General features: G+C 40.8%; 1 protein-coding gene across 3 annotated transcripts in view; it reads left to right on the top strand.

Annotated features, from left to right (window-relative positions):
* Positions 1-27,102, top strand: part of Herc3 (HECT and RLD domain containing E3 ubiquitin protein ligase 3) — a 90,999-nt gene that overhangs the window by 33,491 nt on the left and 30,406 nt on the right. For all 3 annotated transcript variants that reach the window (XM_029478409.2, XM_021164472.3, XM_085840571.1), the window contains 11 exons: positions 3,710-3,834; positions 5,199-5,258; positions 8,792-8,903; positions 9,270-9,459; positions 11,561-11,724; positions 11,839-11,952; positions 20,338-20,361; positions 20,452-20,541; positions 22,225-22,395; positions 23,599-23,742; positions 25,887-26,053. In XM_029478409.2, coding sequence (XP_029334269.1) covers positions 3,710-3,834; positions 5,199-5,258; positions 8,792-8,903; positions 9,270-9,459; positions 11,561-11,724; positions 11,839-11,952; positions 20,338-20,361; positions 20,452-20,541; positions 22,225-22,395; positions 23,599-23,742; positions 25,887-26,053 — 1,361 coding nt within the window. The remainder of the gene's footprint in view (positions 1-3,709; positions 3,835-5,198; positions 5,259-8,791; positions 8,904-9,269; positions 9,460-11,560; positions 11,725-11,838; positions 11,953-20,337; positions 20,362-20,451; positions 20,542-22,224; positions 22,396-23,598; positions 23,743-25,886; positions 26,054-27,102) is intronic.

Genomic DNA, 27,102 nt, shown 5'->3' with positions numbered 1-27,102 from the left:
AATGCCGTAAGACATCTTAAATCACGGTGTGCATGGACACAAAACTCATTAGGACTCACACTCACTGAAGGCATGTTATACGACATCTTAAGTGATTGTAGAAACGTGAAAGACTCCATGAAGGTGTGTAACAGGACATTTTAAATCACCGTGTGCATAAACGAAGCTTGCTATGGAGTTTTCCATTTCCAGAATCACGTTGGTTTTGGATCTGAAGCCTTCAGGGTTTGAGTGTTCCACCCGTACTCACATGTTCCTTTGCAGTCTAGGTGTGCTGAGTGTAAATCATAGCCTAACCTTTTCATGGATCTTTCTCTCTCTCTCTCTCTCTCTCTCTCTCTCTCTCTCTCTCTCTCTCTCTCCCCCCTCACCCCCCCACGCCCCCCCACCCTGCCCCTGTGTGTGTCTTTATCTCAAGCCTGTTAGCTGTAATGCTCAGGCTCTCCCTCTCTGTCTCCCCCTTCCTTTCCCCTCTTCTTTCTCTCTCTCTCTTTTCCTCTCCCCACACCTCTCTCTGTGTGTGTGTGTATGCATGGGCTATGAAACTGAGCAGTGATACGGTGATTCCCAACTTTGGTTCTCCATTAGTGTCCCAACGGTGTGTAAGAAGCAGAGTTGCTGTTGGTGATTCTAACTAAACTGGCCTAGAGTATGCACTGGCAAATGCCCTGGGATGTGTGTTACCTGTTGGGATGGATCAAGGTTCCCTTGGTAGTGTACAGCCCAGCCGCACTTGAGAGACCCTGACCTAGTGCAGTGTTTTTCTTATTGGCCTGTATGTAACCAGCATGGAGACCTGGGAATACAGACCAGGGATTCAGTACTTCTAGCATGTGGGAGGCCCCGAGTTTGGTTCCCACACCCATGGAGGGAGAAATTACACTTTTTCTTGTATCTGTGGGTTAGTAATACATGATGAAGAATGAGTACAGTAGCTTGAAGCCTGCATGCATTTTCTGTAAGTTTGTGTTACTGTTGCTGTTCAGTCGTCCCTTTGGGGATGCGTTTTAAGTTTGTTAGTAATAGTACTTTGCAGCTAAGATGGAGGAAAGGTGGCTGGGTGTGTGCTTAAGCTGTCCATGCTGGTTTAAGAGTTTCCTTGATATCATTCAATATGTATTTGTTCTTTTAGCATATGTCCATAGTCATTTTTGTAGAATAGTTATCAAGAGCCAGATGATCTGATGTGTTACAGGTACCTTTCTTTCTTTCTTTGTATAATGCTAAATCACAACCGTACAGTGGAACCAGCAAGCTTCCTTTGAAAGCAATATTTTATGTGCAAGTACAAAGGAGAAAACAATGATTTTTTTCTATGCATTGATGTCTGACTGCTTGAGTATTAAAGCACCATCAGCTTCTTCTTAGTTCTGGGTTACTAATAGATGTTGGAGGAGAACAGTTAAAAACAGGCAGGTTTAGAGAATCAAAGTGTTTATAATCGTTTCTTTAAAGATGCCAGCAAATGGCTTGGCAAGTTAGCTCAGAGAATATTGGTGTGGCCACTAAGCCGGCAACCCTCCATCTATCTATCCCTGGAACCAGCATGGTGGATGGAAAGAACTAACTCCTTAAATTGTCCTCTCATCCTCACACACGTACCCTTGTATGCACACACACACACACACACACACACACACACATGCACACACGCACACATGCACGCACACATAAAAATTAATAATCATTGGAAACTTAAAGTATCACTGGGGTTGGGGTTAGAAAGCTGTCTCAGTGGTTAAGAGCATTCATTGGTTGTGTTGTGTTTCTAGAGGACCTAGGTTCAATTCCAAGCACCCACATGGGAGCTCACAGCTGTTTGCAACTCCAGTTCCAGGGGATCCATTGCTTTCTGGTTTCTGTGGGCACCAGACATGCAAGTGGTACACAGATATGCATGCTGGCAAACTACATATACACATAAAGATAAAATTAAAAAGTATGTATCACTAAAGAAAGGATGTGCAGTGTGGACAGTATTTGGGGTTTTTAAAGCTGTGATTAACATCCCTTTTGATACTTTCACAAAGTTTATAAGTATAGACTTGGGCTGAGGAGATGGTGCAGTAGTGAAAATGCTTGCCCTGCAAAGGCAAGATCAGGATTCAGATCCCCAGAACCCTTGTAAAAGTCGGGTGGTTGTGGCGATAATCCCAGCATTGGAAGGTGGAGACAGAGCTAGCTGGCTAGCCAGGCAAGCCATTGGTGAGCTCTAGTGTCACTTAAGAGACCTTGTTTCAATAAATAAGGTGGAGAGTGATCAAGGAAGAATGACCAGGCCAACCTCTGGCCAGTACATATTTGTACATGCACATGTGTATACCCACACACAGGAAAATACACTCGTAAAGGCATGCACAGCACACACAAATGCTTGAGGGAGAAAAAGGCATATGAAACTGAATTTTCAGAAATTGCTTGCACCTTAACCAAATTCTGCATTTGCTTCTTAGGCTTATGAAAACAGGATTTTATGTAGCCCTGGCTAGCCTTGAGAACTCAGTATTCACTGTATAGCTGAGGGTGATCCTGAACTCTTTTTGATTCTCCTCCCTCTCCTTATTTCCAAATGCTGGGATTACAGGCATGTACCGTCATGTCTGGCGTAAACAGTTTCTTTCTTTTTTTTCTTTTTTCTTTTTTCTTTTTGGTCTTTTTTTTTTTTGGATATTTTATTAATTTAAATTTCAAATGTTATCTCCTTTCTCGGTTTCCCCTCTACAAACCCCCATCCCATCTTCCTTCTCCCTGCTTCTATGGGGGTGCTCCCTCTACAACTCCCACTTCACTGCCCTGGCATTCCCCTATACTGGGACATTGAGCCTTCACAGGACCAAGGGCCTCTCCTCCCATTGATGTGAGTTTAGGCCATCCTATGCTACATATGTGGCTGGAGCCATGGGTCCCTTCATGTATACTCTTTGGTTGGTGGTTTATTCCCTGGGAGCTCGGGGGGTCTGGTTGGTTGATATTGTTGTTCTTCCTATGGGGTTGCAAACCCTTCAGCTCCTTCAGTCCTTTCCCTAACTCCTCCTTTGGGGTTTCTGCGCTCAATTCAATGTTTGGCTGCAAGCATCCACCTCCGTATTTGTCAGACTCTGGCAGAGCCTCTCAGGAAACAGCTATATCAGGCTCCTGTCAGCAAGTGCTTCTTGGCATCAGCAATAGTGTCTGGGTTTGGTGTCTGCATGTGGGATGGATCCCCAGTGGGGCAGTCTCTGGATGGCCTTAAACACTTTTTATATTACATTTTATCTGAGATAGGGAGCATTTATTGAAACCAATACCTCTATGGCCTGGTAACTCAGAGCTGAGGGAAGGAGACCTAGAAAGCTTGTCATGGAGTAGAAACAGACACTCTAGAAGAGTGAAGGAGAGAAGGCTTGTTGGAGGGAGATGCTGGGGTTAGGTCACTTGCAAAGAGACCTCACCCAGTGTGGTGTGGTACCCTGAAGTTAAGGGGAGGGAGCTGAGCTTTTGTACCCCAGCTGCCTGCCACCCAGTATGATAGAACAGAACAGTGGCCTAGGGAAGACCCTGAAGAACAGCCTGCACCCTCACTGCAGGAGTGGGGACAGGGCTCTGCTCCAAGGGAGGGGACTTGGGAAGCTTCAGTTCATGATGTGCGATCTGGAGACAACACTGAGGAAGGAAAGAGGACAAGATCCATGACTCTCATTTCTCTTTTCCCTTGTATTTATTTCCCCAGAATTCTTCTCCTGCTGTTGACTTCAGAACTGTGAACCAAACACATTATACCAACTTAATAAATGACGAAACCATAGCAGTTTGGAGACAAAAACTCACAGAACACAACAACGCAAATACTGTCAAGTATGAGTTTGTCTGCCTACATTTTTGCTTTTTCCCAAGCATGCTGGAGTTTTCTAGCCTAGTGGCTGATATTCCCTGCACCTACACTGTGGTTATGAATATGAATGGAGCTTTGCATTTATAGAATCATTTTTGTATATTTATTTGTAATCTCATCTCATTAGCCCCCAGCTAACACAGTGGTTTGCCCGCTGATTCTCACTCTTCACCTTGACTGACGTATTATTGCAAGATCTGTGACATCCTCTTAGGGAAAGCTGGAGGTCATGTCTCTGCTGAGAGCTCTCTGTATCATGTTGCATATCGAAATGGTTTTCTTCACACTGATGCTTCAAGGGATCTTGAATATTAACAGCCTCTTATTATTTTAACTAATCTGAGTAACTTCTACAAGTTTGCCATTCAATGTGATTACTTCAAATGAATATTCAGAGTCTTCTGGGTATATTAGAAATGTGAGACTAGTTGGGTTTAAAAAATAGTTTTCTTTACATTTTTACACATTTTTTTTACATTGATTGGCACTTCCATACTTTTCCTGTAGTCTTATGAAAACAAATAAATCAATCTGTGTAAGAAAGATGGCTATCTTAACAAATGCACCGTGGGTCTTGCTTTATGATCAAGGCTATGCTAGAGCAAATGCCCAGCTCTTACTCTGAAGCAGCTTATTGAATCTCCTGTGTTTTGGGTATTGTTAAGGAACTAAGGATAGAGGAGAAGGGAGCATAAGAGAGGCCAAGCTGCTGAGCAGCCGGTGACCTAGAAGCATGGGCTTTACCTGGACTTCTGGGTTTTTATTAACAACAGAAGCTCGAGGAATCATCTCTCAGGATCTTACTTGATCCAAATGCTACAGCTGACAGAAGTTACTACGATCTCCTTCCTAGCCAATTACTTTGTTTATCCCTTGTTTCTTATGGCAATCCTGGGTGCTCACAGAGTAGACCCTTCCACAGACTCTGCAGAATTTAGGTAATAGGAGTAAGTCTTTATTTCAACTCATCCTTGGTTTCTTTCTGAAATGATCAATAGAATAGGCAGACATGATTGGACATGTATTAACTTCTGTACTTGGGGAATAACAGCTCACTTTTTTCTGATTGTTTAAAATGGTGGTGAGAGAGTGCCCAAGCTTTTTATGATTTTGACACACACACACATTTATATATACATGTATGTATGTATGTATATAACTTGTAGGATAATAGTTTTTGTCCATTTGGAGGCAAAATATTGTTCTCTAATCAGGTATGCACTGATGACCCAGTAGAGGCTGGCTAGGAAGATGTCTTGTTACAGAAACTTATATAAGCACTGATTTGTAATTCTTAAAGCCTCCTTTCTCCATTTGTCTTGAATAGTGGTGTTGTTCAGATACTGTCTTCTGCAGCTTGTTGGAATGGAAGCTTTCTGGAAAAAAAGTAAGTGTCAGAGATGCTTCAGAAGCCGCGTGATATAAATACTTAGCGAGGCTATGAAAGACTTCTCCATAGTCTTGGGTTTCAATTGAAAGAGAATGCTGGCATTTGCATGAAGTTTGAAATATCCAGTAATGATCAATTAGAGGATCCCAGAACAGTGGTATTTGCTCACTCCTCACTGGGGCAGATTTGCAGAGAGAAATGGTCCCTCGGGAGATCTAATGTGACCCAAAGCCAGAACTCCAGGCTGTCCCAAAGTGCTGTTCTCACTGATCTGTATGGGTTTATAATTTGTTCTTAAAGTCAAAATTCTCCAGTGGTTGTCTGATTCTATAGTTTGCTGAGGTAATTTTTCATTTCTCCACAGGAGTGAAGTCATGTAGAGGTCTTAGAGAGGCTTCATTCTGGGGTTCCATGGATTCAGTCAGGCTCAGCTCTGGCTAAAACCAGAGGCAGCAAAAAGGATGTCTCTTTTGCCCTTATCTCTTCTGCAGATGGCCCCTCAGAAACCTCATGCAGCAGAATTACCTTGCCAGCAATTAGGATTTTCAGGGATCCTAAGTCCCATCATTTTGTGGTCCTTTTCAACCACTAACTAGGTTGATGAAACATTAAGAGGAATATGCTAGTTACATCTCTGTTATTGTGAAAATACCTGGGATGACTGAAAAGGACATGCTTGTCAGGTGTCACATTTCTTTGGGGCCAGTGGTAAAGACATCCATCATCATAGGAGAAGTTTCCTTGTAGAAGCTCTTCACCTTATGTTGGCTGTCAGGGATGAGATAGGAAAGGGTGAAGGTCCAGTATCGAAAGGTACAAGTACTATATCTCAACTTCTACGTGCTCTGCTACCTCTCAGTGATGCTACAGGCTGAAGTCCATGCCTTCTACACATACCATTAAGCAGATATTCCAAATGTAAAGTATAGCAATGAGGACTAACAGGAGTGACTAAGGAGGAAGCTGATCAAGATAGATGAGGAGCAGTGAGCTCAATGCATAACATTTACTTGTATGGAAATGTCCCTATGTAAAAGAGTGCTATGTCTAATTAATATATATAATCAAAGAATATTTTAAGTATAGCAATGAGTTAGACTTTAGTTCTCTGTGTGATTTACAGATCTACCATGTGATTCAGTTATACCATACCTGGGCATAAACCCAAAAGATTATAAAAGATTATCCTATTATAAGGATACCTGTGCATCCATATTTAGGGTAGGAATACTCCCTCCAGTATGTATCCTGTGAGATCAACAGACCAACCATAAATGTGGGCCACACCTTCTGGTGCCAGCCACATAAAAGGACATGGAAGCTTTTGCCTTTGCCTGTTTACCCTGACACTTCAGGACAGGATCGTCTGTCTTGTTGCTGAGGTATTCCTTCGCTGGTATTAAAACGTACTTCAGGATTCTAACATAAACCGAAGACCACTGAGATATCTCAGCCATATGGTCTAAAACAACTACTGAATTCTTGGTCATTTTATGGGAAAACAGTCATTGTTGGACTAGTCAGACCACATCCTGTAAGCCATTCTTTCTTTTTTTTTTTTAACAGTATTATGAAAAACTGTCACCATACAAATTATGCATCACATTACTGATCTGTGTTAAATTTATTTTTTTTCTTTTTTTAATTAGGTATTTTCTTCATTTACATTTCCAAAGCTATCCCAAAAGTCCCCTATATGCCCCTCCCCCACTCCCCTACCCACCCACTCCCACTTCTTGGCCCTGGCGTTCCCCTGTACTGAGGCATATAAAGTTTGCAAGACCAAGGGGCCTCTTTCCAATGATGGCTGACTAGGCCACCTTCTGATACATATGCAGCAAGAGACACGAGCTCTGGGGGGTACTGGTTAGTTCATATTGTTGTTCCACCTATAGGTTTCAGACCCTTTTAGCTCCTTGGGTGCTTTCTGTAGCTCCTCCATTGGGGGCCCTGTGTTCCATTCAATAGCTGACTGTGAGCATCCACTTCTGTGTTTGCTAGGCCCTGGCATAGTCTCACAAGAGACAGCTATATCTATGTCCTTTCAGCAAAATCTTGCTAGTGTATGCAATGGTGTCAGCATTTGGAGGCTGATTATGGGATGGATCCCCGGGTATGGCAGTCTTTAGATGGTCCATCCTTTCGTCTCAGCTCCAAACATTGTCTCTGTAACTCCTTCCATGGATGTTTTGTTCCCAATTCTAAGAAGGGGCAAAGTGTCCACTAATTAAATGTTCCATGCATATATATGCATCCCGTCTAATATGTGACTAAGAAATACCTTTAAAATTATTCATCATCCTTAACGATTAGTAAAATGCAAATTAAAATGACTGAGATATCATCTTACTCCAGTCAGAATGGCTGAGTTCAGGGAAAAAACTAAGAGAATGCAGGAGAGAGTGGGGGGAAAGGGAGCACTCTTTCATTTGGATTTTCCTAACAACATAGGAAAAAGTCCTTCCACCTTTGTTCAAGGTTACCTCTGGGATATTAAAATTAATGTTTGGTTAATTCATTGTAGGAACAGGAACAAAATACCCATCAAGGAAGTCTAAGCAGCTGTTCTGGGTTTTGCCATTTTGATTCTAATATATGCAATGTCTACATTCTGAATTTTCGTCTATTTTAACATTGTCAGAGACTGTTAAATCACTTGAATGTATGCATTACTCAGAACAAAGCCTCTTTTTCAAATGACTAATTTGCAGATAATTAGATATGATTTATTTACAAGTGACAATCTTAGAGATATCCTTTGTCTCTGGGAAGCTAAGAGTATGTGGAGTTGGAAAAATGATTTTATTGTTAATAAAATTTGAACACTAGCTGTAAAATCCGTGGTGGTGGGTAACTGTAATTAAATCTGTTTAAGTAAGAGAGATAATAACTTGCCTTTTTTGATATTTATTTTGAATACTTCTTGAGGAAGTCTTGGAATAAGAGGGTCGATGTGCCGTTTGTTCAGGAGTGGGCCCCTTTTGCATAAGGGAAGTGAGTGGGTGTGGCTGGATGACTCCGACCAGCCACAACATCCACATCTAGCAATAAGCCCATAGAAGTGGGTTGGGCAAGGGATCTGCTTTCATGCTCTGTGGAGGCCTGGCTTGAAATGGTAGTGTTTCTGCTTTAACCTGAAGGGGAAAAGGTTTGAAAACAAATTAAGTCATGTTTAACAGTGGAATTATCCCCAGCACTTAGGCAGAGAGGCAGAGAGGCAGGTGAATCTCTGTGTTCAAGGCCAGCCTGGTCTACATAGAGACTTTTTAGGCTGGCAGGGGCTACTTAATAAGAAGCTTTTTTTTTTTTTTTAAATTAAAAAGAAACAACCAAAGTAGGGTAGGTAGAATTGCTGTAAGGCTTAGTCTGTTGGTCTTTTCCAGTGTTTTCAAATATCTACTAGTTCAAATTAAGATCTGTCTAGACTGGGTTAGCTAAATAAATACTTATAGTTTTTTTTAAATCAGTATTTACCTTTTATTACATATGGATTTTTGCTTGTTTGTTTGTTTGTTTGTTTGTTTGTTTAGAATTGATGAACATTTTAAAACTAGTCCCAAAATCCCTGGGATTGACCTGAACTCAACTAGGATTTTATTTGAGAAGTTAATGCACTCTCAACACTCCATGATTCTAGAACAGGTACGTTATTTACAGTTATAAAATTTGGTTTACACTGAAGAGTTCTTCTCTTAAGACAAAGAAGACAGCAAGATGAATTGATACACTCTTGTACAACTTTGTAAAACCGTTAGTGTTGTGACTTGGGCTATCTTTTGCTCCTATCTTCCTAAGGAGTTGTCATTCTAAAGTATTAGGTCTGTGGGGTGGGGACTTCTTCCTTCTCCCTGATGTACTGGGAGTCTGAACCAGCGCCTGGCTCCTTCTGTTTGCTCAGTGCACACTGAATGAACAAGGGTTATGAGTTCATTAAATAACTTATTTAATTTGGAGATGAGTTATTTAAGTCTCAGATATAGTTATCAGTATTTTTTTTCTTTCTTACAGATATTGAACAGCTTTGAAAGTTGCCTCATTCCCCAGTTATCAAGTTCACCCCCAGATGTGGAAGCAATGAGAATCTATTTAATCCTACCAGAGTTTCCGCTGCTTCAGGACTCTAAGTATTACATAACGCTGACCATTCCCCTGGCAATGGCCATTCTGCGGCTGGAAACAAACCCTAGCAAAGTATTAGGTAAATTCATCAAATGTAATGCCACCGGCTATGGACTTAGGTGTTTGGTTTTGTCAGCTGGCTCTTGTGGACTGAGATCTAACAATCTATTTGTTGCCATTTAATGGCTTTACCTCTTACTCCTTTGTTTGCTGTTAACATCTAGCTAACTCTCTTGGCTGTTAGGGCAAATTGATCTCTTGTTTAAGTCATGTGAAATGATTCATGGGAGATTAATCCCAATTTTGAGATAGTCATAAAGTTAGGTTATTCAACTTTAATCTGTTTTTTTTTTTTCTTCTTCTACATTTGCTTGCAGTTGCAATGCCTCAAATATTAGAATCTTTCTGTCTATCCATCTCCAGTGCTGATGTTAGCGGGTGGGAGCCAAATGAACAGCTTTTGTGATGCAGAGATCTCCATGCAAGGGGGGACAGAGTGACCCAGTGAGGACTTACGGAATGTTTGTTTTCTTTTTCTTTTTTAGGACAGTTGAGTCCACACTGATTTTTGCAGGCTCTGGACACTTTGCTGAGATAAGAACCTTCCGTTCCTCAGCGGGCTGGAGAAGGTCTCTGTTGGAATAGCGCCCAAGACTTTTTTTTAGTAATCTGGTGCAGAAACCTGTCCCCTGGCTTTTGACTTTTATCCCCTCCCTTGGTAATTTTTCCAGGTGTTCCTTTGACTTGGTAACTTCTGTGCTTCAGGTGGCCTGAGTGTCACTACAGCGTGGTTTCCCCTTAAGTGAATTGACCTGCTTCTGGCTTTTCCATTGCTTCTGCCTTCACACAAAAGTAATAATGACCACATTAGTAATGTGTTAACACTTGCTACTTCCCAACATCAGGGACTGTTCAGAGCATGTTTTCTTAGGTGTCTCTAATAGGTGTAAAATAGAGCAAAGGCTGTTTTGAAAGACATTTTATCAGACTTTTAAATTTTTGGCATTTTAATTTTTAAAAATTTCCTAGGCCAGATAGCACAAAACAGAATGGGATTATTCAGTTTTATAATTAGATTATTTATGACATCTGACTGTTCAGATTGAAGAGCAAACCTCACACGAATGCAGCAGCTCTTAATAGTTTGTCCTTTTTATTTGATGTTTCTCCCACCGTGATTTTTTTTTTTAAGGTTTCTTTTATGTATCTGGATATTTTGCCTGCATGTATGTCGGTGTACCATATGCGTTTCTGGTGCCATGGAGGCCAGAAGAGGGCATCAGACCCTTGAGAACTGGAGTTTCAGATGGTGGAGAGCATGAGTGTATGTGGTAGGAATTGAACCTTCTTCCTCAGGAAGAGTAGTCAGTGCTCTTGGCCATTAAGCCAGCTCTCCGGCAGCCCTCCCACTTTAATTTTTAGTGAAATATTTTAAACAAGGAAACCTTACAGATTTCAGTATGGCTGAGATCATTTATGAAGATACAGTGATATAATCCTGCTTGAATGGAAAGGTACTACTCGGATAAACACAATCAACTTCGTAAAGTAATTATGCCTCCTAACAGGAAGGAATGTTTTCCCACATCCTCTCAGTGTGAAGTGTCCCTTGTACAAAATTCCGTAGTAGCTGAGATCAGTCTTGAAAGGTCGAGGGCACGCAAATACTACTGCAGTAGGTGCATTCTGCATCCTGCCGGAGGATGTGTCTGGTCCTCACATATCCTTGGAAGTAAATGTTTTCAGATTAGCCTTCAGCATGAGTCTGAGAAAAAAAAAAAAAAACAAACCCCAAACTCCAACAACATAAAACCTTTTAAGAAAGAAAGAGGCAGGGGAGAGAGAGGGAGAGGAGGAGTTAAAAATTTTAGAGCCTCTTGTGTAGCTGTTTCTCCACACTTTTTTTTTTTAAGATTTATTTATTTGTTTCATGTATGTGCGCATACTATCGCTGTCTTCAGACACACCAGAAGAGGGCATCAGATCCCCATTACAGATGGTTGTGAGCCACCATTCACACATGTTTTAATGACTCCTTTGAAAAATCATTTTTGGGAAGCTGCATTATAGACTAATATTTATCTTCTAGCCACAGGAATTGTAGGTAGCAGGAAGACAACATAAGAACACTTGTCTTGGGTTATGTGCTAAGACATGTCTTTCTCTCTTCCTTTCTTAAGATAACTGGTGGTCTCAGGCATGCCCCAAATATTTCATGAAGCTGGTAACCCTCTATAAAGGTGCCGTCCTTTACCTCCTAAGGGGAAGGAAGACATTCCTAATCCCAGTACTGTTTAACAATTACATGACTGCAACCCTCAAGCTTCTGGAGAAATTGTACAAGGTATCCCTGGGGGATGGAGAGTGAGGGTGTGGAGGGATGCAGGATTCTGGGGGGCTTTCTCTTGGAGATTTTCCAATTCTTGGGTTTTAGTTGTTCTTATTTGTTCCTCACCAGGTAAATCTTAAGGTGAAGCATGTGGAATATGATAAGTTTTATATCCCCGAGATTTCTAGTCTTGTGGACATTCAGGAAGACTACCTCATGTGGTTTTTGCATCAATCTGGGATGGTAAGAATTTCCTGTAAAGCATATTTTAAGGCTTTAGCCTTTTTTTGTTTGTTTTTGAATCGTGCACTTGAGCCATACACCTTGCCTTTGACTTGAATGCTGGTAACACACCTATCTATTTCACTCAGTTGACTTTGGAATTCTTGAAACTTGGAAGCATTTTAGGTAACCATAAGCATCATAAGTTTCATCGAGTATGTGGGGCTAGGGTTGTAACTTAGTGGTGGACTTCTTGCTTAGCATGCTCAGGGCTCTAGTTTTATCCTGAGTACTATATTTTAAAAAAGAAAGAAAGAAAGAAAGAAAGAAAGAAAGAAAGAAAGAAAGAAAGAAAGAAAGAAAGAAAGAAAGAAAGAAAGAAAAGTAAATCCAAGTATCTAAAGCAGTCAGTTGGTAAACGCAGACAGTGGAATGGTTGGCAGAGGCGGTCTGGAGGCACTGGGAAACTCCAGTTGTTTTTAATGCAGTTTAGGTTCCAGTTCACCAAGCTGAGATAGTTCTAGAATTCTGTTGTACAACAGTGTGGCTGTTTCAGGGGCTCTTGTTCATCTATCAGTCTATTTATTTATTTAAACATTTTACTTTATGTGTTTGAGTGTTTTATTTGGATTGTAGGTCTGTGTACCATATGCATGTTTGGTACCTGAAGAAGCCAGGTGAGGCCATTTAAGCTCTTAGAACTGGAGTTACAGACTACTGTGAGCTGCTATGTGGGTGCTGAGATCAAACCTGGGTCTTCTACTCTTTAATTACTAAGTCTTCTCTGTAAGCCCTTGTTTTGTTTTTGAGATAAGATCTCAGGTATCCTAGGGTAGCTTCCGACTCCCATATCCAAAGATGACCTTGATCCTCCTGCCCTCACCTCCTCCCAAGTTCTGTGATTATTTATGTGTGCTTCCACACCTGTATTTTATGCACTGCTGGGTATCATACGGAAGACTTTGTTCAGCTAGACCAGCACCCACCTAGTGAACTGTGTCTCTAGTCCAAGGAAATATTCTCAATATTGCTGATTCATACATTTGAAAATAGGGAGAATGATATATATTTATACTGTTTACTTACTTTTTTTTAGCCTCAAATTAAAAATCAAGACATTAATATATAAACTTTCAGTATTTGTTGGGTCTTGGGAGATCCGGCACATAACTGGCTTCCAGAAGTCCCTAGCTGGGTGGTGCAAGAACGTCTTCGAGATGATGCTCTGTGTGCCACATCCCCACTGATTTATTCCTGACACTTAGGGTCATTGGCTGTTCGTTTTTTAAAGATAGCCTATTTCACTCTTATTAGGTCAACTTTCCAGACCTTGTGGCCATCTCTTACTGAAGATAGCTCAAATACAAATGTCATACATTCCTGTCCCAACTCAAAGGTCTGTGTATTCCTGCCTACCACCTTAGGCATGGCACAGTTGCTCAGCGATAGCAGAATGGCCTGGATATATGCAAGGGATTTAGGATTTATGCAAATCTGAATATCAGAAAACAAGTGGTCATTTGGTACTTGTGTTTAATCCAGCTGGTGCAGCAAATGCATCTGAAATGAGTGTTTGCTAGTCTCACATATTCATTACTAGCATTAGGGTGACACTTTTTTATGTATGGATTTTAGCTCTGCAATTGTCTCTAAAGGCAAAATATTTATATAAGTGTATTTAAATAAATAGCCAAGTTAGTTTTCCTTGTTAGATGATAGATGATCAAAGTAATAGAGATATTCTAATGAAAAATTAAAAATTTTGGGACACTTTATAATTTTTGTAAGGTTTTGTTATTGTTTTGAAAACAAAAATACTTTTTAGTAGAAATCATATTTCAAAAGAGTTGATAATTGGAATTCTAACATGGGAGCATCCGTGGCTCTAGTCTTACTTTTTTTAGAATTATAAAATGTCAGTTTGTAAATTATATAATGTTAGAGGTGGACACAAGTCTTGAGTAACTGCTTCACACCCAGGTAGAATACAGAGGTGTGGGCAAATTGAATAGTTTTCTCTAGGGACATTTGCTCTGAAGAGAAGTCTGTCCTTCTCTTTTCTTTCTGGCCTTAAGAAAGAAGTTGCCTCTATGAGACTGTTGATACTCATAACCATGGTCTCTGAGAACAATTTTACTAGTTTCTTTCTGTGAATATGTGATAAACAAATGTCTTACTGGATCTCAAAAAATTGTCATCTCTTTGCTAGTTAAAGCCATTACTACAACAAGATAGAAAAATCAGTTGAAGTTAGTAGTGTGACATTTTATACTTCCAGTAGAAATTTTTCTGTTATATAAGGTACAGTGTAATTAGAAATTGAAATTTAAGTTTCTTGATGTCTTGAAATTTTGCCTTAAATGCTAGTGGAATTTTATGTAGGTTTTGTTTTAATCACTTAAAGATGAAGAATAACTGGTTTGCTCTATTAATATTTTAGCCTGGTACTAGCACAGTGCATAGAAAAAAAACACATGGTCCACCCTGAAAGAACTGTGTGGGAGTGGGTGGTGTCCCTGCAATTGCTGAGGCCTGCAGACAAATGCACCATGGAAATGCACTCAGTTCAGCAAGATCTAGCCAGGGTGGCTCAAACTTCTGAAGTCTGACACCAGGCAGTTAGTTTATTTTAGACATATTTAAATACAGTACAAATTTGGAAAAGAGTTCCCTGTAACAATTATCTCCATGCACAATAAAGGTTAAAGTGTGACTGCATCAAAACTGTTTAGTAATGAACATGTGATGAGTTCCATAGCCTAAGGAACTAGGGGGGGATCTGAGATCACCAGGCACGTGTGGCATCTCCCCAAAGGATGGGTTCTGTTGATGGACAAACAAAGCTAAAGATAAAGGCTTATGTGAAAATGCTGGTACAGCGGACTCACGGAATTGGAAAAAAAGATGGTGGAACAGAGCTGCGTGCAGCAGAGAACCACCAATCCATACCCCTCACTGTTGCATCTCAGCCAGCTGCAAGCACAAAGATTGTGTCTGACAAGCAAAGAGCCAGGAGCAGGGGGGACACCTACAACAGGGATGTATGCTGCGGCCTGAAGCTCCCTTAGAAACAGGTCAATCAATACAGAATAGGGCTTACCCTAGGCCTGCTGGCTAGCCCCAGCGTGGAGCCACCCTGGTAGCATCTAGTGCTTGCTTGTCCTGCTGGGAGATGAAAGGCACAGACATCAGTGCTGCCCACATCCTACAAGCCTAACCCTGTCAGCTGGCACGGAGGACAGGGTGGTGTGCAGCAGGCAGCCTGGAGCTCCCTTGGAAACATGCCACTACTGAATAGGGCAGCTGCCCTTGACCTCTCGGCCAGCCAGCCATCAACGCTGAGCCGCTGTGACTGGAGAAGCAGGTAGAGTGGTGCTGCCTGAAGCCTGTAAGCTCAACAGGAGACCTGCCAGCTGGCCCCCAGCATGAAGCTGCTGCAACTGCAGCTCATACTGTTTGCCCTGTTGGAAGACAGATAGTGCAGAGCTGTGGTGCCCACAGGCTACAAGTACAAAGGGCAAACCTGGCGAGCCTGGGGTAGTCTACATCAAGGCCTTGGAGGTGTGAGGCAGCCAGAAGCTCTTGCAGAACCTAACCACAACATCACCCTGACTCTGGGTGACAGCAGGACATCTGAGACTCTTGGTAATGGTCCAATATTTATGGTGCTTCAGAAACCAGAAACCTTAACCCAGACCTCATGGTGATAAATATTAGCATGTAGATCTGTACACCATGTGACACAGTACAGTTTCCAGGGCTACTACCATCAACAGTTATGCGAGGGAGAGGTAGGAAAGACTGAGGAGCGGAGAAGCAGTGACATAGAGCTAGGGACTGGGCTGTGATGTCAGACGTGAGAGAAGTCTGCTGTGGACAGGGGTTGCAGAGTAGAGTTGACAGGGTGATGGGAAGCAGCCTGGAACTTGTGCAGACTCAGCCCCAAACATACTACTCAGCCACATGATTGCCCTGGTTCTGAGAACCAACAGGATGCCAGAGATGAAAATCAGTTCTTTTCATGAGTGGACTACCTCAAAGAGCTCTATCGCCCATGCTTCCCCTGGAGCCCATGTTTATTTCCTTAGTCTGCTACCACAGGCCCTGTTGAGGCCTGAGGTTCATGTGGATTGTTCATGGCTGGGCTGCCACTAGAGGCCGGGTAGATGTCTATAGTCTGTTGGACTACAGGAAGCCATGTTGGTGTCCATTGTCTCCAGATTGCTGCTAGAAACTATGTCGATGTGAGTGGCCTGTGCAACCACCTGAGGCCATTCTGATGTCCCTAGTTCATGTGGTTGCCAGAAACTTTGTGAAAGTCCATGATCTGTGTTCCTGCTGACTGTAAAGGGCAAGGAAGCTACTATTTCAGTGGTATCACTGACTACAGACTCACAGTTGAGAAAGCTTCTGTGATGCCTCCTCCCCGTGAAAACCACAACAGCCTAGATAGAAAGCCATCAAAAAGAACTGTTAAAACATTGTGATAAGGATGCTGAAGTGTAGTTCTCCATAATGGCTTCTGGCAGGAGTGTGGTTAGGGAAGGACTCAGTTTTCTTTAAGGTGCCGGCTACTGTAGTGTGACCATACTCCACTGAGTATATAGACAACATACATTGGACTTGGTTTTTATATTATTTTTTCTTCTTTTGTGGAAGGAGGTCACAACAGTGGGGAGGAGGCAGACCTGGGAGGATCAGGGTGCACGATGTGAAATTCCCAAATAAACAAGAAAAAATACTACATGAAAAAATAAAAAAGGAAAGGAAGAAGAGGAGATGGAAGAGGGAAAGCCAGTAGTGGTTTATCATATTTGTTAATAATGTGCCATAGTCTTTATTTGAAAACTGAAAGGCGTACAGAGTGAATGTCTTTGTAGGCTCTGTAGAGGGCAGTGTGAGTGAGACATTCAGTGGTTTGCAAAGGCCTTCAGAGACAGAAATCTGAGAAATCTTGACATCTTACTGGTGCATCAGAGGAGATGCACACATGGGGAGTATTTGTCTTTAGATGTCAATACTGGGCACATGCAAGGAAGAGAAGGTGGAGCCAGAACAGAGGTAGCTCTATTTTAGTATCAGGGCTTATATGTCTATGTACAGAGCCTCTTGGTCAGCATATCTAGGAAGTGTTGATTTTCATATTTAAGAAAGGATGTTTCTGATTCTTCAGCTCTGAACTATTTACTTATTTATGGCTTCTGTTTCATATAGTTTGAAAAATGAATTTATGCCATAGGTACAACTCTGTTGCAGGCAGAGACCTTGAAGTTCATTGTTACCATAGAACCTTAAGTTTGTGAGACCCAATTCTGGGAAATGGATAACCCAGGATAAACAGCCTTATAAGACATGATCAATTCAATACTTACATTCAAAATATTTTGATATATTAGTATGAGAGTAAACTAGACTGACCTGCATTATGTGTGCACTGACCTGCCTTATATGTTCTAGACTTGGTCCCATGGACTGGAATTGTCTCTGGTATTTCTCAGTGTAGAGAAATATTCTAAAATCCCTCAAGGAATATAACTCTAAAGTATCAATAGGATGGACTTTAATTATTATTGCTGTTGTACGACTTCATTTAAATATGCATAAACACAAAAGGAAGTATAGTTCTTATTCATATAATATACATAAACCAAACTAAATAAGAAAACATTATAGTCAGCCAAATGCTGAGTTTCAACAGCTCAGAGTGGTGAGCTAGTGTATCCCTGGAATCGAATGCTCCAGCATTCTAGAGAAGGACTTTCAGCCACCAGGTGCAGGCTTGATTCTCCCACAGGCCTTCAGGAATGATTCAGCTCTTTTTCTCCCTCTGCTGTTAAATCTTATTCACGGAGCAAGCTAGTATTCGTATCCTTAGTAACTGCAGCATCTACCAAGCAAAAAATTCTTTTTCTTTTCTCAGTGTTCTCACACAGTTGAATGTTTATAACCCACCCACGCAGTCATTAACAGATAAGTGTAAATTGTGTGATTACACACAGGTAAGAAGAGATCTTTCAGAATGTTTTTATTTTGTTCAGAGAATCATTTTAAGAACACAGAACATTCTAGGAGACATTAAAGCAACAGCAGTGTAGCCCACTCAGGCCTCTTAGCATGAATTTTGCTCATTGTTTTCTTTTGATAAATATCACAGATCAAGATGATCTTAATTGCTCATTTTTATGTTTCTGCTAAAGATATTTACTACATAACTGTCATGAGCACAGCGTGCTAGAAACGTAGATGGATATGTTTATGTCTTACTTCAGTATCAGTTTATTAAAAAACAGTGAATTCACATTTACTAGTTATTTTCCACATTGCTGTGACTATAAGCCTGAAAAAAAAAAAAAGGCAATTTAAAGAGGTTCAGAGGGATGCAGTTGCTCATGGGGGATGAGGCATAGCAACAGGAGCAGCCGAGTTCATGGTATCTTTCAGGAATTTAGTCACTCAGATAGCTCTCTTTCTCTCCCTCCTCTCTTCCCTATCCCTTCCCTATCCCATCCCATCCCATCCCATCCCATCCCATCCCATCCCATCCCTTCCCTTCCCTTCCCTTCCCTTCCCTTCCCTTCCCTTCCCTTCCCTTCCCTTCCCTCCCCTCCCCTCCCCTCCCCTCCCCTCCCCTCCCCTCCCCTCCCCTCCCCTCCCCTCCCCTCCCCTCCCCTCTGCCCCTACCTTCTCTGAGTAAGAGGATCATAACTATGCACCACTATGCTCAGTCTATATAGTGCTGGGAATCAAACTGAAGGTTTTATATATGTAAGGCATGCACTCCACTAACTGAGCTACCCCCTTAGTCTGACATTCTCACTTTTTATTCTGTCCAGGAACCCAGCCCATAGAATGATGTTTCACACTTCCATGGTGATTCATTTCCCCTTTTAACACCCTTACCAATATATCCAAAATGCTTTTCAGAAGATTATAAATTGACCATGTGAGCTAGCTATCACAATAGCTGGCCATTAGCAAATTACAAGCTCTTTTATGCTAGTCTTAATTATTAGTCTTACCTGCGAAATCCTAGGTTATATTTCACACAGTATACACACAGGTTACACCTTGTCTACAGCAGAGTTCAAGAAGCCAGGGAGTTCAGAGGCCATATGAAAAACAGGTGCTCCCAGGGCTGCTGAGTCCAGAGGGACTGCTCTTGGAGGCCAGCAGAACTGAGCCATAGGATCAAAAATGAGAGATAGCATCAAGTTTATCTGTGGGGCTATAGATTCATCAATTGAGATATGGGATTTGGTTCAGATAGATGTACCAGTACATAGACAAATGGATAGAGGGTTGGATCGACAGGTAACAAGTCAAATGGACCATGTTGGCTGAGCTGAAGCCCCAGGGACACCTGGTATCCGCTGCCTGGCCGTCAGTCCCTTGAAATGTTCACAGGCTGCTCAGTAACTGGACCCTTTTACTACCTTATAGTTAAATATCCTTCTTTGTGTGGGGTCCAGGCAAGTATTGTGCCCTTTAGTTGGTTTGTGGTGTCTCTTGGGCCTGGTTTTCTACATATGGGTTTAATTCCACCATGTGCTTGTGTTCATAGTCGGTATTGATAAGTGCCATCTACTTAAAGTCTACACCCCATGGTCAGTGATGGACAGGTATGGCATGGGTTTGCAGACATGTTGCATTGTCACTGTTGTCCTGCCTGTGTTTGCACTCCGCGTGGAGCCAGTTGGTGTTTTGTAATAGGACATAACCTGAAAGCCACTGTTGCTCACCATTTGGAGGAATTTAATGAAGTACACTGCCTGATGTAAATAAATAACATTTTGGGGGGAAAGTTCTCCTCACTTCCCTGAAATAAAACTGTACTGTATTTGTTACAAACATTTCATTGTGGCTGAATTTGTTTTCTATGACTCTTCTCAAATTTAGAATCATTCCCAATTTGTAGAGCAGCTTTTAAGGGCAAAATACTTCAGTCTAAGCATGTATGCAGGAACCGATAAAGTGTTACTTGCATTCCAGATTCAGCAGCCCTAATCTAGAATCCAAGTGTTATCTTCACAATTGCTCTGTAGCTCAGGCTGGCCCTCAGCTGGCAGTTCTCCTACCTCAGCCTCACAGCTGCTAGGTCATAGGCATGTGCCACGAAGCCAAGTGGAATTAGATTTCCTATAAAGAGAACTCAATCCTGTCAAGTATGAAAATGGCCCTTAAAAGTCTTTTACTTCTTTAAGAAATTATTTTTGCTATTTTTTTTCAGTCTTTGCCCATCAAAGCATGTTTTTTTTTTCCTCATTAAAACATTGTCAGCTATTGAAATGTATTAGGAATAACCAGATAATGTGAAAAGATTTGCTATGTATATTTTATATTTGGGGAGGGGTAAAATTATGCTTTTTATAATTCAAGTAATAATTGTCTTTTCTGTTCTTTACACAGAAGGCTAGACCATCTATCATGCAGGTAAATAATGCATTTTGCCTGTATGTATGTATTTCTAGTGTTCTTTCTCTTTAGATACTGTAATAACACTAACGATGTGTTTTCTTGTAGGATGCTGTAACCCTTTGTTCCTATCCTTTCATCTTTGATGCCCAAGCTAAGACCAAGATGCTGCAGACTGATGCCGAGTTGCAGATGCAGGTGGCTTGTTCAGAATTGCCCTCTCCTTTTACCATTCATTTCATTGTCCACCTTCCATTGTAATTTCTTGGGGAAGTTTCTGAGTGAAGTTTTATTATGACATTAAAGAGTCATATTTTTTAATAATGCCATTATTTTATTTTTTGAGAAATGCTCAAATTGTAGTCTAGGCTTCTTTTGGAAAAATTCTGTTTAGAAATGGATTATATTGTCACACACACACATAATTTTATATATATGTAAATTGTGTGTGGTGTGTGTGTGTGTGTCTGTGTGTGTGTGTGTGTGTGTGTGTGTGTGATTATACTTTGTTCTTTGCCTTTCCATTATCCTCTATCTCCCTCTGAGACACACTCTTGCTGGTCCGCTTCTCCCAGGAAAGACTCCTCCCTCCTTTCACCTTTTCTTCTGTTACTCTCTTACCCCAGTTAGGCCTCTCCTACTCTCTAAGTTCCCCTCTTCTTTCCATGTAAATGTTTACAGTTAAACATATATTGTGCATATGAAAGCAGGATGTGTTTTCCTCCTGAGGTTGCTTAGCATGCCCCTCCAGACATTTTCCTGCAAATGTCATATTTTCATGCAATCCCATCCGTGAGTTATTTCTTGTGAAAGCCCTTGGCTATGTCTCTATTTTGAAGTATTTTTTAATTTACCTTTTCCTCTCGTATCTTCCAAGTCTTACATGAAGGCCTCTTCAATCTATTTTGAGGTGATTTTTATACAGGGATGAGAGATTCAGGTCTAGATTTTTTTTTCTTTCCTTTTTCTTTCTTTTTCCCTGTGTCTCTATTAAGAACCATTTAACTCTTTTGTAGACAGTAGCCTCAGAAAAAGAAAAAGCTTAAAAAAGAAAAAAGTTAGAATATCAAAACACCCCAAAATTAGAGAAAATTTGTAGATATGTATATTAAAGCTTGAATTTCATATATTTTATTACATTGTAAATATAACACCCAACCTTTTAAAATAATAGAAAACCATTATTAGTTCAATAGTTAAGCAAAATCAGGTTTGAGGCTACCAGAAGGGGTGGAGGAATACATTTTGCTGAGTTGATGCAAGGGGTATAATTAAAGGGTGGTCCTTAATGAATCAAAAATGATTAATGGTTTGATTTTATTGTGCATTTTATTATAAAATATAATATATTTTGTTTGAATGTATACAGAGACATTAGTGCATTAGAAATCCAGATCTACCAAGCCCTGCTGTTAATGAGCATGTCTTCATGTGTCTTTCTGTCTCTCTATTTCTGTCTTTCTCTGTTTTTTTTTCTCTATCTATATTTATATCTGCTTTCATATGGATAGATAGCTTTGATGCTGTTGAGGTACAGGTTTTCTGCTGAAGTGGACACTTTCCACACTGACTGTTTTGAGAATCGTGTTTTCATGTCTTCTGCCATGATTCTTCAAATGTCTTGTTATTTTAGTCTTAGTGAATTGAAATCACTTTACTTGGCCTAATTATTTAGATCATATAGCTCATAAATTATTTCAGCTAACCTTCTTGAGTCCATATTAGAAAGATTTAGGTAGCCTGTAAATTTAATAGTTAAGGCTTTGGAGAAAAGGCAAAGTGGAAATGAAGTCAGCCATTTCTGGTGCTTCTCATTCTGGTAGAGCACACTCCTCAGACTGTGTGCTGTGCTCAGAAGATTGCTCTGTTGTTCTATTGCAGGTGGCAGTCAATGGAGCCAACCTGCAGAATGTCTTCATGCTTCTTACCCTGGAGCCTCTGCTGGCCAGAAGCCCCTTCCTGGTCCTCCATGTCCGTAGGAACCACCTTGTTGGAGATGCCCTGAGAGAGCTGAGCATTCACTCTGACATTGACTTGAAGAAGCCTCTCAAAGTGAGCCCCTTCCCTGAATTCCTTCAGTACCTTACAAGCATATGGCATATGGCAGCAAGCAGAGATCTTACTAAGATATGGAGGGCAACCATATCTTATCTTGCCATATCATACCATACCATATCATCATTGATTCCTTTCCTTTCCTTTCCTTTCCTTTCCTTTCCTTTCCTTTCCTTTCCTTTCCTTTCCTTTCCTTTCCTTTCCTTTCCTTTCCTCTTCTCTTTTTCTTTTCTTTTCTTTTCTTTTCTTTTCTTTTCTTTTCTTTTCTTTTTTCTTTTCTCTTCTTGTCTTTTTTTTTTTTCCACAAGAATCTAATCACCTCCTTTTGTGAAGTCACCAGAAAGAGCATCTCATTGTAATATCAGATTAAATGCTGTTGGGTGGTTGAGTAACACCTGGCGTCTGCTTCTGCTTCCTGTAGTGCCCCTGCCCTAGACTATCAAAACCAGTCATGTAAGATGTAAGGTTTTGACAGAGTACAACAACTAAGCTCTCAGCTAGGAAGATGAGAAGGTAAATGAGAAATGGAGAGGTGGCAAAGTGGGAAGTCATCTTGAAAGCTGTTGGCCTAGTAACAGCTTGTAGTTAGTAATAAGGTATCTCTTCCCATCGACTGTGCATTAGTGCATACGACTGCTTACAATGCTCCAGGCTGTATGGTATCCTGAGGAAGAGTTAATGGATTTCTTGAAGTCGTTTAAAATTAAATGACTTCTATCTTAGAACCATAGTCCACAACAGATTAAATTGATCTGTTCAGCAATTCACATTATTTCTATTTCCAAAATCTTCTAATAAGGACACATATACACAACTCTAATCCCAGCTAATCAGGAGGCGAGAATAGGAGAATGTAGGTTCACAGCCATTCTGGACAATGTGGATAGATTTTTTTTGTTTTTGTTTTTGTTTTTTGTTTGTTTGGAATAAAGCGTTTGAGGTATAGCTCAGTGTGAGAACACTCACTTCTCCTGTGTGTGACTCCTGTTCAACTACTAGTACCTTACAAAAAAAGAAATTTTTCAAAGACACTACTAATCTTACTGGTCTATCTGGTTGTTCTCCCTAGAACTTCTGAGTTTTATAACACACAGCCACTGTTTTCAGTTACTCAGACAGGCCTCCTGCTTTGTCGCATAGTTGAGTCTTTGTCTGGGCATTTCTTTCTCTGAGGTATTCACTTTGTTTTCCTGTTTCAAGGTAATCTTTGATGGGGAAGAAGGAGTAGATGCTGGTGGTGTTACGAAGGAGTTCTTTCTTTTGCTATTAAAAGAACTTTTGAATCCCATTTATGGGATGTTTACCTACTATCAAGATTCAAATCTCTTGTGGTTTTCAGATACAGTAAGTTCATAATGTCACAATTAAGTGCCCCATTTGTACTGAACTTTCTACTTGTTGTGAGACTAGTCCGTGGCTTTCTATCATTGCAAAATTAACTACTAAAATGCCTAACATGTCCAGCCTTCAGGCTTAACCTACTTTTGAGACTCATAGTGCGTTTGGTCAGCCGTGAGCCCCAGTGTCATTTCTAGTGGTGAGATCCAGGGAATAGTATACATGAAGGTTAAAAAGACGTGTGATAAGTTAGTTTTAGTTGCTGGAGAGATGGATAAGTGGGTAAAACCACTGGCTGCTCTTACACAGGACCCAAGTTTGATTCCCAGCGTCTGCATGGTAGTGTGTCACAGATATCTGTAATGCCCAATTCTAGGGGATGTTCTCTGTTGCCTCCTCAGGTATCAGGCGTACCTGTATCCACATGTAGGCAAAAGAGCCATACACATAACAAAGTAATGTTATATTACTTTAGCTCTTCCCATTCTCTATCATAGCTCAGGATCAAGATGAGAAAAGTGCACACATAGAATTCCACATGTATGAACAGTGGAGACAGACTGGCTTCATCAGCCCAGGGACTAGAGCAGCTCAAAGGCCAGAACCATTGCTAGATACATTTTGGGGTCCTTTAAGCATTGAGAGAAGTGAAAACATTGCCATCCACTGTTTGGTCTATAGGCCAAGGCAGAAGAAATCCTGGACTGCAGATGCCAGAGAATGAGTTAGGAAAAAAAGAAAAAGCCCAGATATTGGAAACTTTGGTTATAGGAATTGTATAAGTCAGAGTTCTCTGGAAGACTAGAACTAATAATACAACTTTGTACTATATAAAAGGTTTTATTAGATTGGCTTACATCATAGGGGCTGTGTAGTCAACAATGGCTTACTATATGCTTGAACAGTTGTTCTGTCCTTGAAATTGGATGCTTCCCTAGTTTCAGTTAGTGGGAAGGCCTAGAGAATTCCTGAAAACTGTTCATTAGTCTAGAGTGGAACCCTAAGAAGCTGGAATGTGATGTTAGCAGCAGCAGCATTAGACATACCCAAGAGCCCAGGCAAAGAGACAGACAGCATTGCTCTTCCCCAGACCTCCGAGAGTACCCCATACTGTGTGGGAGGGTCTTTACTCTCAGCTAGTCCTTCCTAGAAATGCCCTCATAAACCCTTCCTGAGGGATGTCTCTAAGTTGATTCCAGCCAGGTTAACAACCAAGATTCACCATCACAGATACCCAGATACACATAGATCCAAGTATCAAGTATGATCTAAGCATTGATATACATTGCCGAGACATCTATGTATGTGGGTAGAGCAGGTTTGAACAAACAGGACAGGCTGCTCTGGAAACAACAGAGTGAGAAATGGAGGTGATGTTATTATTCTAGAAGGAATCAGATGGCATTGTGGGATCATCCTTTATAACCAATAAGTTCTATCCAAAAGTCCAGGAAAATGCTTTCATTGAACAGATATAAAAAAGAGAAAAGAAATTAGTTTTCTAATGTGTTGGATATCAGTAGTTACATATTTGTTCTTTTAATAGTAATTTGTGTCTGAATGTGTACACATAGACTTGTACTTTTCTTTTTTATTAAAGAATTCAATAGTAGAGCTAAGTTTTAAAAGGCATGGTAGGATTGGGGTTGTTGATCCGTGGTAGAACACTTACCATGCATGCATAAGTATGGTTATGCTCCTGGGTTAGAGCTCTAGCATTTGAGGGGCTCTTATTTTATCCAAGCTGTAATTTAGGGGCTCCTGGAGTTTTCTCCTTAGATATTTATTAAATTATAATTAAATAATAAAGATTTACTACTATTCACATTTCATGTGCTTTGTAGCCAGTGGCTATGGTAAGGGGTGGCGCAGAATACAGCCTTTCTGTCATCACAGAACAGTTGCTGAACCATTCTGCTAGAGAGAATAGGAAGCTGTTTCTTTATCATCAGGAGGGTCACGGGTGCTTGACTGGGTCTGCATTGCATCTATTACCACTAATGAACTTTGGCCAGGGAAGTTTCTCTGCGTCAGTATAAACATAAACAGGGTTTTATTCTAATATACTGAAATATCTTGAATAGATGATAGAGTATTTCAGAGTTTTCAAACACTACTTCTTTCTAATACGTTCTCATGTACCCCAAAAGTGTTTTGTAGAGCACAACTGGTTTCACTTGATTGGCATAACCTGTGGATTAGCTATCTACAACTCTACCGTGGTTGACCTCCACTTCCCGTTGGCTCTCTACAAGAAGTTACTGAATGTAAAACCCAGCTTGGAAGACTTGAAGGAACTGTCACCAACTGAAGGAAGGTAAAGAGCTAAGAGTTAGGCTGATGGTGTGGCGACCTGCCCACCTTGCTCTAGCACTGGAGCTAAGATGGAAAGCAACATATGTGCAAGTCTGGGTGCATTCCAACCCTGTAGATCACACAGCATTGTGTAAAGCATTGCCTGTGTCACTGTGTAGACAAGTGAGGAAATTAAAAGAGAGGCCTGGGCCTGTAGAGATAGTTGGCTCAGTGATTAAGGGCATTGTTTGCCTTTTCAAGACCTGGATTTGGTCCCCAGAAACCACATAGTGATTCACAACCATCTATAACTCTGGTTACAGGGAATCCAGTGCCCTCATCTGGTTTGCACAGGCCTCGAGCATGCACAGACAAACATGCAGGAAAAACACCCAAATATATAAAATGATACTTTTAAATAGAGGGGGGGGAACCATAGTAGCTCCTCAGGAATATACAATAATCTCCGCTTTCATTATTTTACACCCCAAAAAAACCCAAAAACCCAAACCAAAACAAAACAAAACAAAAAACAAAGCAAGGAAACTAAGTCTTGTGTGGCAGAGATAAGAGTGGGGAGATTATCGAAATGAGAAATGAGAGACTTTGAAAAAATTTATTGATAAAGTGATAGGTAATTTATATACCATACAACTGACTCATGTAAAGAATATTTAAGATATACTTACTGTATTTAGAGTTGTGTGATCATCACCCTAGTCAGTTCTAGAATATTTCCCTTATCTGGAAAGCAGCCTTGGCCCTTTGCTCTGTTACCCTGGTCTGCATATCATGAGTCCTAGGTAAATGCCAGTCTGTCTTCCGCCTCTGTCAGTCTGCCTGTACTAGTGTTTGTTTGTTTGTTTGTTTGTTTGTTTGTTTGTTTGTTTGAGGTTCCATTATGTAGCCCTGGCTAGCCTGCAACTAACTATGCAGACCAAGCTGCCCTCACCCTCACCGTCTTTGCCTCCTGAATGCTGGTGTGTGTGCTATCAGGCCTCGCTACTCTGGATACTTTTCTAAAATGGAATCTTAAGTGTGGTTCAGTTTGTCTATGTCATTTAGTCTGTT

The sequence above is a fragment of the Mus caroli genome, unplaced genomic scaffold (genome assembly GCF_978045245.1).
Source record: "Mus caroli unplaced genomic scaffold, Mus_caroli_1 scaffold_7, whole genome shotgun sequence".
Taxonomy (NCBI): domain Eukaryota; kingdom Metazoa; phylum Chordata; class Mammalia; order Rodentia; family Muridae; genus Mus; species Mus caroli.
The sequence above is the reverse complement of the archived record's forward strand: the minus strand, read 5'-3'. Positions and strand labels throughout refer to the sequence as shown.